Source organism: Homalodisca vitripennis, chromosome 1, assembly GCF_021130785.1.
Source record: "Homalodisca vitripennis isolate AUS2020 chromosome 1, UT_GWSS_2.1, whole genome shotgun sequence".
Classification (NCBI taxonomy): Eukaryota; Metazoa; Arthropoda; class Insecta; order Hemiptera; family Cicadellidae; genus Homalodisca; species Homalodisca vitripennis.
In genome coordinates this window covers 10931431-10944512 of record NC_060207.1, presented here as the reverse complement: position 1 = coordinate 10944512, position 13082 = coordinate 10931431, and the positions used below count along the sequence as shown (strand labels likewise).

The 13082-nt window shown below is 31.7% G+C and overlaps 1 protein-coding gene across 1 annotated transcript; it reads right to left on the bottom strand.

Annotated features, from left to right (window-relative positions):
* Positions 1-379: 379 nt before the first annotated feature.
* Positions 380-5327, bottom strand: LOC124357019. Its single transcript, XM_046808392.1, has 2 exons — positions 2810-5327; positions 380-943 (listed from the first exon to the last, which is right to left on the bottom strand). Exon 1 carries the CDS (start codon positions 5183-5185, stop codon positions 4484-4486), a length of 702 nt encoding a protein of 233 aa, XP_046664348.1. The 5' UTR covers positions 5186-5327; the 3' UTR covers positions 380-943; positions 2810-4483.
* Between the last annotated feature and the right edge of the window lie 7755 nt (positions 5328-13082).

The window sequence follows — 13082 nt, the reverse complement described above, 5'->3', positions numbered from 1 at the left end:
GAAATTTTCTGCGCAACTTGTAAAATGTGATGTGGCATACCCAATCTTTATTGGTGGTGGAATAGTGTCATTTTGTACTCTGTTCAATAATCTAAATGTCAATGTTTGAACATGCTTTTTTTCATGCTGCTAGTTTTTGAAGAAGATCCAATGAGAATCTTGGTTGGAAAAGATGTTTTGATCACAGACAGATGACTGATATGGAAATTCTCCTTAATCTTATTCATATATGTGTAGGAGTGGCTGAAGAATTTAACATTTTATCGAACTTACAGTTTATTTAAAGTAAAAATTCCTTTCTTTTGCAACATAAAACTTATTTTCATATAAAAAATTATCTGAATAACTCATTTTGTCACCGCATTAACAATTCACTTAATACTCACTCAATAAACTTTATTTAACACTCTTACAAATCGAATTACTAACACGCTTATATTTTACATTACATAATAATTTTACTTTTAACTGTACACAGCGTGAAATACTTTTAAAAAATTTCAGAATTATCCATAGGAATATTCATAAGCCTAAATAAACTGTTACTAAAAACATTACTTTATACACTGAGCTTCTGTTCAAACCAATTTTCAAAATTAAACAAATCAATGTGTTGTGAAAAATGAAATATAAATTGAAAACTGTTACTCACTTCGTGTTTAAATGGGAGTTTGATATTTTCATTTCAATCAGTATGTCTCAAACAGACTGAGTAGATGACGGTAACTTTGCATCCTTCCTTCCTCTTACTCTGGGTAGCTGATTCATATCAAGTATATTCATTTGTACTCTATACCATGTGTTTTCAATTTGTTTTTGGCGAAGTTTGAATATTTCAAAATCTTGATCAGTCCAGCTATAAGCATCGATTAGCTTTCTTCTATTTTCAGGGTTATTTATAGGAAAGCGAGTAAATATTGGCCCTCCTTTGGACATATAAAGCCTGAAAACAGAATACCTTAAAGCCTCTAGTCTCTTCCCTTCTTTATCTATGAACATTCTCTTTACCATTTGTAGAAAGTGGTAAAACTTATTAACGTTCTTTAAAACCTGGCTGGAAAACCCTGATTCAGGATTACGCAATGAATCACAAATGATTTCATCCAATAACTCAAAAAGCGTTGGGTTGTGTTTGCTCGGAGGAAAAGCATAATTTTGCCTCATCAATTGTGGAGGTCGCCTCAACACTTCAATCTTTTTCCCACTTTTCAACTGCTCAAGGCGTCTGGGAAATTTGATCTCACTTCTGTCTGTAGGTTTCTGGGTGCTTCTGGGAAAAGGACGTTTTGTACCATTCCACCGAGAAACACTTCTAGGAACTGTCTGTTTCTCCAAGATCCCATCCAGTTTTGTATTACTTTCAAATGTAGTTTCTTCACATAAGCAATATTTTTGGGACAGATAAAAAAATGTTATGAAAGTAAAACTTGCTGTTCTGCAATATTTTAACATAATATTGAATAATCATTCATTTTTGATAAATTAGAAAAAATTTACCAAAAAAGTAATATTAGCATTTGATTGTTTTATAAAGTAAGGTGTTGATCGATGAGAGTAAAGTATAGTACTAACACACATTAACACAGATTTGAATCGAGGTACACACTAATATTCCACTCTACACAGAATCATCTTGAGATTGTATCTGAGATAAGATATGGTTTATAGTAACTGGATCTTGACTATGTATGTATGTACAAGAGCAGTTACTGAACATTATTAAAGTATTATTAATAAAATTATGTACAGAAACTTTAAATAATAAATTTTAAAGAATTAATAAAACAGAATGTCTTATTTCCTACCAGCAGGCCTGTAATCAGACTGGTTTTTTCAGATAATAATTTTACCAGGACACTGCCACATGTTTATTTGAAGGGACTGAGTCAACGGATGAGATAGCTCAATATAATAACTGTAACGCTATTTTAGGCTAAATTTGTAATATTGTTCATTAAAATTTCGAAGAAATTATGACTACTACTTTTAAAACAATTACAATTATGTTCAAACCCTGTCTACCAGCACGGGAACATCTAAAGATCTTTTTGTATGTATTTCCTCGATGTGTGATAAAGTTATTAGATTAGAAAAAGAAGTAAACTTTCAGATATCTACTTAAAAGGTTAGGTTAAATTTTATAAAAATACAAATGCATTTGTTATATCTAAAATGTTTAACAGTTCAGTGGAAGAAATTAACATCAGCAGAATTGTCTAAAATTTTAACTTCAAGGCTAGTTATTTAAATACTAAGATAACTAAATTTCTTTAGTTTTTGAATATATATTTAAAGAAACTTCATCTGACAAACTGACTCTTGTATTGCATATATTTATCCATTTAACTTTGGCTTCAATGAGCAAAAATCTTCAATAATGTGTTTAAAGAAACAAATACATTAAACTGTTAACGTAAAATATATGAATTTAAATAAATTATTTTTAAAACCCATTTGGGGGGCGATTTTTAGAAATAATTAACTTACATTTACTAATTATTGTGTTGATGTAAAGACATGTTGTACAGCTAATCAAAAGTGTTCATAATTACAAAGGAGCTGTGGGGCCTTAATTTACAATTTCACAAATGATTTCTTAATATTATACACACAGTGTGAGGTACTTTGTGAAAAAAATGTCAATTAGTTATAATTTTTCATTAAAATATTTGGTGAACTTAAAAATGTACTAATTATTCATCAGTTTTAGTGATACAAATTATATTATGTAAATTTAAAAACAATGCTCAATGCTCTACAATTAGGTGAAGCTGTTTATCATAATAACAATAAATCAAAACTTACTAACAATAAGGTTTCTTCATTTACTGCAGCTGTTATATTCAGCACCATAAATTCAAAATTCTGAACCATTTTTTCAGTTAATTTTCAGGAATAATCACAGTTGAAACATATCTACCTCGCCGGGGAATATATGTTGTTATTGAGCACAAACTACCAAAACATTGACGTGCACAGTATTGTTCCAATTATTGATGTGTTCGGTAAACGCAAGTAGTTAAGTAATAACTAGTTATATAACAATGTGCCTCACAGCGTACCAAACATTTTCTAATTTTTCTTGCAGCTCAAATAGTTTTGTGAAGTTGTCATCATTCCATTTAAAGGCATCAATTAACCTTTTTTTGTTCTCAGGTTTGTCTATTGGGAAGCGTGTGAATGTCGGGCCGCCTCTGGTAGCGTACAGTTTGACAACGGAACTCCTCAGGCTCTCAATCTTCTCCCCTTCCATGTCCAAGTACATCCTCTTCACTCTCTCCAAACAGTTGTGGAACATATCTATGTCTGTGAACAGTTTGTCTGAACACCCTGGTTTCGGGTTACTCAACGACTGGTATATGGTGTCGTCCAGCATTTCAAAGAATGAAAGTTTCTCTGAAGACTCCTCGGATGTTGACTTCTCGGAAGCATTCGCTTGACTCATTTCACTATTACGAACAGGTATAAAAGTAAAGTGACACACACAACCGTTTTTATATAAAGTCAGAATTAAACTAACAGTAATTATAATAACATGTTGTTTTAACATAATATTTAGTGAATATTATATACTGAATTCTTCTTTTACAACATCTCATTTAAATGATTCAAAGTTAAATAGTTACAAAACCATTAATGTGATATTTCTTTGTATGTATTTAGGATGACTCATTTCAGAGTAAGTATTAGAGTTTCTAGTTAATTAACTATTATTTGACAGATATTGACACATGTGATGAGTCCATTGACCTTGAATCAAATAGATTAAGTATAAAACAAATCTACATTATGATAGCCAATTATAAAGGTGTCTTAAACAGTTCTTAATAATTTTTTCTCGTAATGATTATGTAATATTTTAATCTTCCACTTATTATATTCCTTATTTTAAATTTAAAAAAAACAAAAAAGTATTTTTTAAATTACACACTTATGGAAATTAATGAAATTACAAAAAACCAAACTTATTGGTTTTATTTCTTCAAAATGATTCTAAGTGTACAGTATTCACATGCTTTGATGTTTAACGATAAAGTATAAAAAGGAATAAAACAATGATACACTATAAATATTCTTGGATTTGCATGTGTTTCATTTAACAAATAATGTCAAGGAAATTTATGAAATTTTTAATTGGAAATTAAATATCTCAATGATCTTCAACTCATATTATGACATTTTTCCATTAAAAATTAATTAACATAGTTTTAATTAATCATGACAATTTTTTCCTTTCTTTTTTATATATAGAATAAAAAACGTAATAAACCACAATGAGGTAATTTTATAAAATTGATTCAAATTGGTGTCATTATTAGTCTTTCTCAGTAAAAAAAGTGATTGAATCGTTTAAATGTTATTCATATTATAGAGGACGAAGACCTAAACACAGTAAAGTGCAAAGTACGGTAATAATAGTAAAAAATGTAAATTATTTCTTGTAAAATATAACCTTACGGGTTTCTATAATATGCAAAGACAGTCAAAATAGAGTTGACTTAACATTTAGTACATTTGCTAAGTCCAAGTCTGAATCTAAATCACTCTTTTCCAAAACGGCCTTTTCAAAATCAGTCAAGTTATCCAAATGCTTTGGCCACGGAAGATTTCTAAATCTTTCTGCTTCAATTTTATCACTTCTATGTTTCTGCACCAATACTGCCCTTATGTCATCCCAGAACTCATTTGCTTTTTGTCTGTACCCATAAAAATCCCACATTGAGTCATCAGATAAGTCCAGAGTGTTTTGCAAGTGCTCCCCACCATTTGTGACGATCACAGTCATGAACCTCGGGTGACCATAGCGTTGATACACCTTGATAGCTGATTCTACCAGAGAATTGTTCACCTTTGTTGTCTTATTCAGTAACATATCTCGCAGCTGAAGTGCTTCTTCTGCAAATTTTTTAATGAATTTCATCAATAATGGGCCTTGCCCCTTTTGTGGGTCCATTAATATCCTTGAAATGTTTCTGTCAAGGAGTTCCAAATATGTCAATTCACTGTCAGGACGGTCATCCTTCCTGGCCCCTGTGTCAAGTTGGAACTCATATCCCTTAGTTCCTTCTTCGACATTACCCATTATCTCACCATAACTATCTTCATCCTCCACACTACAAACTGTCCAAACATTAGCACACATTATTACACATAAGAGAATTATTTCATGAGCTTTCTGTTTCATTTTGTTAGGGAACCATTGAAGTATAATATACTATCTCTTATAAAATCTAGCTAACTGATGTTTCACTTCCACTGTGTTATTACTGTCTGTGCGATTAAACCTTGTTATGAAGTCTTTTGAGAAGAACCACTCAAGTCCACTTTTTTATGGGAGAAGATGGTTTAATCTCTTGGTAACATAGATTGGTAAAATTGGAAGCATTAATTAGTTGAAGAGATAAATAATAACAAAAATAACAAAATAAAGAGATAATGAAGGAAAAACTTAAAAAAATGAATTAAAAATATTGTATCAAAATAAGTACTGTGAAATTAAAAAAGGAGCTACAGCAAATACTGGAATTTAATTACTGTTTGTTAAAATGCTCAAAACTAAATTCTCCTTGTACAGAGGCTGTAAAAAAATTAATATAATAGTTAATCTCAATTCATTCCTAAACACTGGATGAGTATAAAAATAAGTAATGTTTAAACTACAAGTAAATTTAGAACAAAAATCACAATTTTTAATTTTTCTAAGTAATGTCTTGGAATTACCAAAATTATTTAGACACATCTTCTTGTATTCTTAATGTTATTAATTTAAAAACCAATAGAAATTAAAATAAATAATAGTGATAACTGACTAAGTGTAACAAAACCTCGAATAAAGTGTCTATCTGCATATCTCTCTCTACATAATAAAAAAAACAAGTTGAGCTAGAAGCTCAAGTATTTCTGGATGTGTTCGGTTATAATTGAAGTCTACCTGTGTTTTTTTTCAGGAACTCTGCAATTCAGGGGTTGTCCCACAAGGAACCAGTCAAAACTTTAATCAATTAATTAATTAGAATAACTAATCAAATTAATTTTAGGGTTTGGTGAGATATATAATAATAATTTACGACATTTTATATTTGAAGCAATCTAATTAAAATAACAACTACAGAGATCTTTTATTTTTAATGAAAGATGAGTCTAAGTTTAATTTATTTTGCAGACAGATCATTCTGGTAACAAAATTATTCAAACAGATAACATAATCAATACAGTACAATACATTGTAATAACAGACAAATATTTAAATGTACATTACTACTATTTTAAACTTTTTTGGAGTCGAAGGAGTCTAAAATAAAAACAATTGTAGCATGTGTAAAGTTGTGTACAATTTTAAATATGTGGATGAAACAAATTTTGATAAGTTATATGTTTGTTTGTAACGAATGCAAGTATTACCCAATTCAATTTTAATCCAGACGAGAGGAGCTAAGGAAATCAAGATGTCCTGATTATGCAGTTTGCAAATTTTATTTTCGATGTAGTACTGGTATGGGAACTGGTACTTTATTCTAAAGCCATCTGAGTTTACTTTTAGTTTAGCACTACTGCCCAATACATCAACAAATGATGGAAGAAATAACACAAAGTTAAAATTAAATGAATTTACTTTTATAACTGTTACCATAAACTAAACCTATATAATTTACACATGTAATCAAATAAATGTTAATATTTTAGTTCAGAATCTGGTATATTATATTCATTTCCAGAATATCCAACATTCAGCAACAATAATAAATGCATTACTTTTTTGTTCGCCGAGAGAATATAATTTACACATGTAACCAAATAAATGTTAATATTTTAGTTCAGAATCTGGTATATTATATTCATTTCCAGAATATCCAACATTCAGCAACAATAATAAATGCATTACCTTTTTGTTTGCCAAGGGAATATAATTTACACATGTAACCAAATAAATGTTAATATTTTAGTTCAGAATCTGGTATATTATATTCATTTCCAGAACATCCAACATTCAGCAACAATAATAAATGCATTACTTTTTTGTTTGCCAAGAGAATATAATTTACACATGTAACCAAATAAATGTTAATATTTTAGTTCAGAATCTGGTATATTATATTCACTTCCAGAATATCCAACATTCAGCAACAATAATAAATGCATTACTTTTTTGCTCGCTGAGAGAGTAATAATATCATTATATTTTTTCCCACTTCTGGAAATTTCTATTAACATTTTTGAACTTATACAGTTTCCCCTTTCTTTTATTCACTTTTATATCAACCACCCTAAAAGATAGAAAACATTTTAAAATGTATGGTAAAATGTAAGGTAATCAAATCTACTTGAATTTCAAAATAGGTTTTTATTTCAAGAGCTCTGCACATCTGAAAGTAGTATAGTGTATCTGTACTATATTAGAATTTATTCAAATGAATTTCAGCGTAACACTTGAATTTTCTACAATGTTTGCTTATGTACTGTCTCCACAGTTGAAAATGAATAATTGTTTATCATTATATTAAATAAAATATGGTTAATAGAAATAGTCGTGTATAAAACAAACCATTTTAACTATTGACTCCATAATTACAAAAATATAAATTGTCCAAAAATATTAGAAACTATAAGATGAGATTAATCAAATAATGCATAATTTATTATTTATGTAGCAATATACAGTTCAAAATAGTTTTTTTAGAAAATATTATTTACTTATGAATAACAGTCATATTTGTAAGTAATTGTTTAGTCTATAACGAATTACTAAAACAAATATGTTTAGTACTGTGAAATTACAAAAACTGCAACACTATTTGGAAAACAGAATTTGTCTTAACTCAAACCAAGCTTGGTCTGTTAATAGCCTTAAATTGTAATACTGATCAAGATCTTCCTCGGACCAACCTAGTTTCTTAAAATTGTGGTCATTGATTCGGATCTGCAGAAACCTCGGACCCCCCGAATCGTAAACCTTCTGTGTAGCTTCCACCATTTCCATGTCGTTGTTTTCCACTCTTTTCTGAATCCGAAACATCGTTGTCTGGTAGAGCTTGATCAGCTTCAATACTTTCTTACACTCGTCAGGCTTTGGAGACTCTAACATCCTTGTGAGCTTTTCATCTAACTCTTCAAACATCGTTTTCTTTTCCTCGGTAACAACTTTCTCCCCACTGAGTTCACAGAATGTAATTTGTATAACAGGAGTACTTAACAGTAAAATATATCTTACAAGAGACGACATAGTGAAAACATTTTATTGTCATCAGTTATGAAGCCATCTTGAAGAGCAGTAAGAAAGGAATATTCTGCATTATACTAAGCGTTAAAAGTTAAGAAGCCTTGTTCAAGTCATAATTTAGCAGTGGGCACAGTAACTTAGTGAATAAATTAACAATTTAAAATCACTTTGTAACTGTAACGTTTTATTTACACACAGTACTACTACGATCACATTTCTTTAATTGCTTTGGTGGATATCATTGTGGTGTTTTAATTTCATATTTAAACTTCATTATCATAATTACTCTTATAAATCTCTTTAGAACTGAAATGACACATAGACTGAAATGATTGGAGGTGTTAAGTTGGTAGTATTGTTCAGCTTAGTCAGCTGCACAACGAAATGGAAACGGAAGAAGCCTGCGTATTGGGAGTTTCCTGAGACGAGTACCACAGAAAGACCAGATGTCAGTGCGGAGTACTGCAAATCAGTAAATATGGACGAGTTGGGTGCAAATATAACTGGCATTGTGACTAAACCTGTGCGGGGTCACGCAGAGCCTTTATTGAACGCAGTGGTGTTGTACGTTCTAACATTACACAGGTTTATCAGGAAGTGTAACACCACGGACGACATTGCTATAAGAATGGCCAGGGATCTCATTGAGAACAAACGGCCATCATTTCTTGATATGGAAATAGACATGCCAACCATAAACAGAAGAGTGGGGTTTGACAGATACGAATTCCAACATTTTCAGTGGGTCTGGGAAGATATTGTTAACTCATGGGAAAAACTCAAAGAAATTGTGCTTGGTACAACATTAGAGAAAGGGGAAATGTAGTTTATTTGTTGTTTATATTTAATTTTAATTTAATTTTTTCAAACTAAATGTATAATTTAAATTATTTTGTACTTTATATGTAAATATTTAAGAATGGTAACAAGAAAATACATATAATTTCTCTATATTAAAAGTTATTTTATAATTGGAGATACATATCATGTGACACCGAATTAAAGACAAAAATACATTAAAATTATATAACAACTCAGCTCTATGAATTTTTAATGCCGTGTTTTAAAAATGTGAAAATTGTAAAGTTGATTAAAGCTTACTGAATTAAAAGTGAAACTAAATAATTACACACCACTTTGTCTAACAGTTTCTATTTAAGTTAAAACATGGTGACTTGACCTCATCATGTCAGTTGTCTGATTTTGTCAAAAATGTGGCGGATTCCCAAGTTAAAACCATTTGAAAAGTTTAACAGGGAGTAGACACTTTAAGTTTGACACAGATAAATAATGGTAAAATAGGTTTAAAGATAATCCCACTACAGTGGGCAGTGAAACTCATTCTGGAAGTCCACTAACTAGTAAAAATGATTATCTTCAGTGATCAAAGCTATCAATCAAGTTAGTGATTTAGTGATGCAGAATCAACATTTTCTGTGTGTGAATAGTTACATAGGTAAGCATCAGTAATGGTTCATTTTATTAGATTTTAACAGAAGCTTTGGCAACACAGATTACTCTGTAAGTATTTAGATTTTACACAGGGTTACTGGAAAATTTGTTTCAAAGAACTTATCAGTAGAATAAATGCATTGCAGCTTGAAATTGCCCAGGATATGTTAAAATGAACATGGAATGACCCTAACAGTCATAACAGGCAGTGAATAATTTGTTTGATCCAGAAACCAAAAGGCAGTCTTCCCAATGGAAACACACAACATCATCCAAAAAAAGCACATTAAGTTTGTGGAAAAAAATGTTAAGGTGATGCATGCAAACTGTGTTTTTTGACTGCAGTAGAGTAAGTTCACTACGAGTATGCACCCCAGGGACAGACAATCACTAAAGAGTACTATTTAGAAGTTATATTTCTCTACATGATGCAGTACGGTGTAAATGTCCTAACTTGTAGACCACAGAATTTTGGATACAGCTCCAAGGCATTCTTCCCATCTTGTTTAAAGCTTCTTAAAAACACACTATTCCCTTATTACACCAGGCTCCTTATTTTCTTGACATAGCACCATGTGATTTCTGGTTGTTTACTTACTTAAAAATGCACATAATGTAAAGTGTGATGGCTCAACTGAAGTTCATTCTGAAAGAGGCCTTCAAGACTTGCTTCTGGAAGTGGCAGGATCGCTCAACTAAGTGTTTAGAGTAAGAGGACTATTTTGTAGGAGACTACAAAACATATAGATGAATGCATATATTCACTGTCATCCAGTAGCTGGTGTGGTAGATTATTATGAAGAAACCTATCTATATCTGAAGACACATTGTGATCATGAAGGCAAAGTTGTTTGTGTTTACTTGCACACTTCAGCTGATGAAGCAGATTGTTAGTGATAAAGGCAAGTCTATACCTGCTGGTACGTTGTAATATAGAGGTCTTTATTGACACCTTGCAACTGGTGAAGCTACATATGGCAGGATATATACCTTTAATGCAATTAGTGAAACTGAGTGATTTTTTTGGACAAGCCAATGCTCTCCAAAATTATCTTCTATTACTATTTTGTTTTGCTTTTCTTTACATATAAAACATAAAAAGTTTTAAAAACATAAAAAGTCATTGAAATATTAAGTCTGAAAAAACTTGAGAAGTCAATTAAAAAAAAAAAGTAAAGATGTATTATTTTACCAGGTGAAGTTAGGGCTAAGAAACCCTCTCTTATACTTCACCTGGGGACCAATGGCTTAAAGGTGACTTCCGAACCACCACCAATGGCCGGGCAGGTGGACTGCTTGCAAGGACAGGATCACTCAGCGGTCACCCATCCAAGCAGCAGCCACGCTCGACGTTGCTTGATCTGGTTATCTTGGGATAATCATTGTACTCCTACACTACGCCATTGGCAACAGGTCGTAAACAGGTGTTTTTGACTAACACTGTTAAACGTTCATACAGACTACAAGAGATAGGCTCATAAAGATTTTATCATCAAAGAACAGAATAGAATATATCTTTATTGTACATATTCTTGGAGAACAGAGTGTCATACATAAATGTTTATGTTATAATTTTTTATATGTGTCAGTCATCAGTGTTTGTCAAAAGTTGTGTGTACTCCATTGAACAAACACTTGGTAGCGTAGGTTGGTCGCTCCAGCAGCCAGTTTCTCAAGGAAGTGTTGAATGTGTCCTCTGGCGATCCTCTTAGGAATTCAGGTAGAATGTTGCTTCTCAATATGAAGGTTTCTTCTCAAATAGGCTGAGATGATGTTGATGTTGAGGAGGAAGTTGCTCCTGTGTCTGATGTTGTAAGTGTCCTTGCTTACCCTTTTTTTTTATTGTAAAGAGGCTTGTCTCTGAATGTAGAGTCCTACAACAACCAGGATTGTTATTTCCATGAAGATCTTGTATGTGTCCAAATGGTCTCAGTCCTTTTAGAGCTCTGATTGTCCTCTTTTGTATAACCCTTTGATGATTTCAGATTGTCGGCCCTCCCCAGACTATTAACCCATATTTCAAGTGAGACTCAAACAAAGAGTGGTATGCAGTTAAGGATACTCTGGTGCTGCTAATTTGTGTCATTCTTTTTTACATTGAATTAACAATAAAGTAGTTGATTGATATGAGGTTACCAAAATAAGTTTTGGTTAAAAGTTAGTCCTACTATTTTCCTGATATTATTGTAGTCATTTCTGAGAGGCAATGGTTATTGTGTTGAGACCAGAAGAATATGTCATCCTAAGCATCAAAGGCAATGTTTGCCTTGTGATATTAAATATGTTTCCCTATAAAAGGAATTGGTAGATTGTCTACTGAACAAATTTAATTGAAGATTATTTATTTATCCATGGAGAGGAACAAATTATTAGATTAACCAATATTTTTTAGCACATAAATAAGTAATTAATACATTTCGAAAACAAATTATAGAACAGTATGCAAAATTGAATAAAACCCCTTTCCTTGATTAGCATACCTTAATATGTTTTCATACTAGTAATAAGGTTAAGAACCGAATTTACTGGAAGCAACAACGAATTCCCCTGATTTTCAGAGGGCATTTTCTGAGTTTTAGTTAACACTCACACAGGGGGTTTTAGGTATCATTACTGTGTCACTTAAATCTGGGCAACCTTATGGGTGTCCAGGAACGGCACATCACTAACCGCAAATGTCGAGATTCTGGGGTGCAAGGATAATTCGTCAGGTCTAGTCTACTGCGGGAGATGACTTTTGGAGTTGGTGGGGTTTGTTCCCTAACTATCAGAGGTTCTTGCTAGCCTCAACAAGGGTGTGCCACCTCCTGCCTGCTTTGACTGGAGAGGCTTGTTCAGAGCTTACCTCCCCTTCTACCGGGGGGACATTACTTTGAGATTAGTGCCCTAATTCTTCCTCATGGATCTCGATAGGAGGCAGTCCCTACCCCCTAACCTTACCCATCCTGAATACCCTGTCACTCCGGAAGCAGTGCTAAGGTTCTGATAGGACTAAGTGCAATTTATAAGCTTCTTGTCATAAGAGAACAAAAAAAGCATTCTCGGTCATTTCAATGATATTGCACTCTACACCATAACTTGTGTTGGGATTTTCACTGGATATTTGACACACTCAATGTGAAATCTACGAGTACCTAATAGGTCTAATATTATAGCGTGCTAACGCAGTATATTATTATAATTGAACTATATAATATTTTCTGTCTAATATATAACTTTTTGTATCAAAAGAGTTAAACTATGCAAGTCATTTTATTAATGTTTTTGTTTACAAAAGTAATTAATCATATAATGCTAACAGTTTTAATGATGGAATTGATTCATATCACATGATGAAAACTGTTGTAATTATAGTATATTAAATAAATATGTTGATTATGGATTATACGCTTTACCAAATGCTTTAATTTCT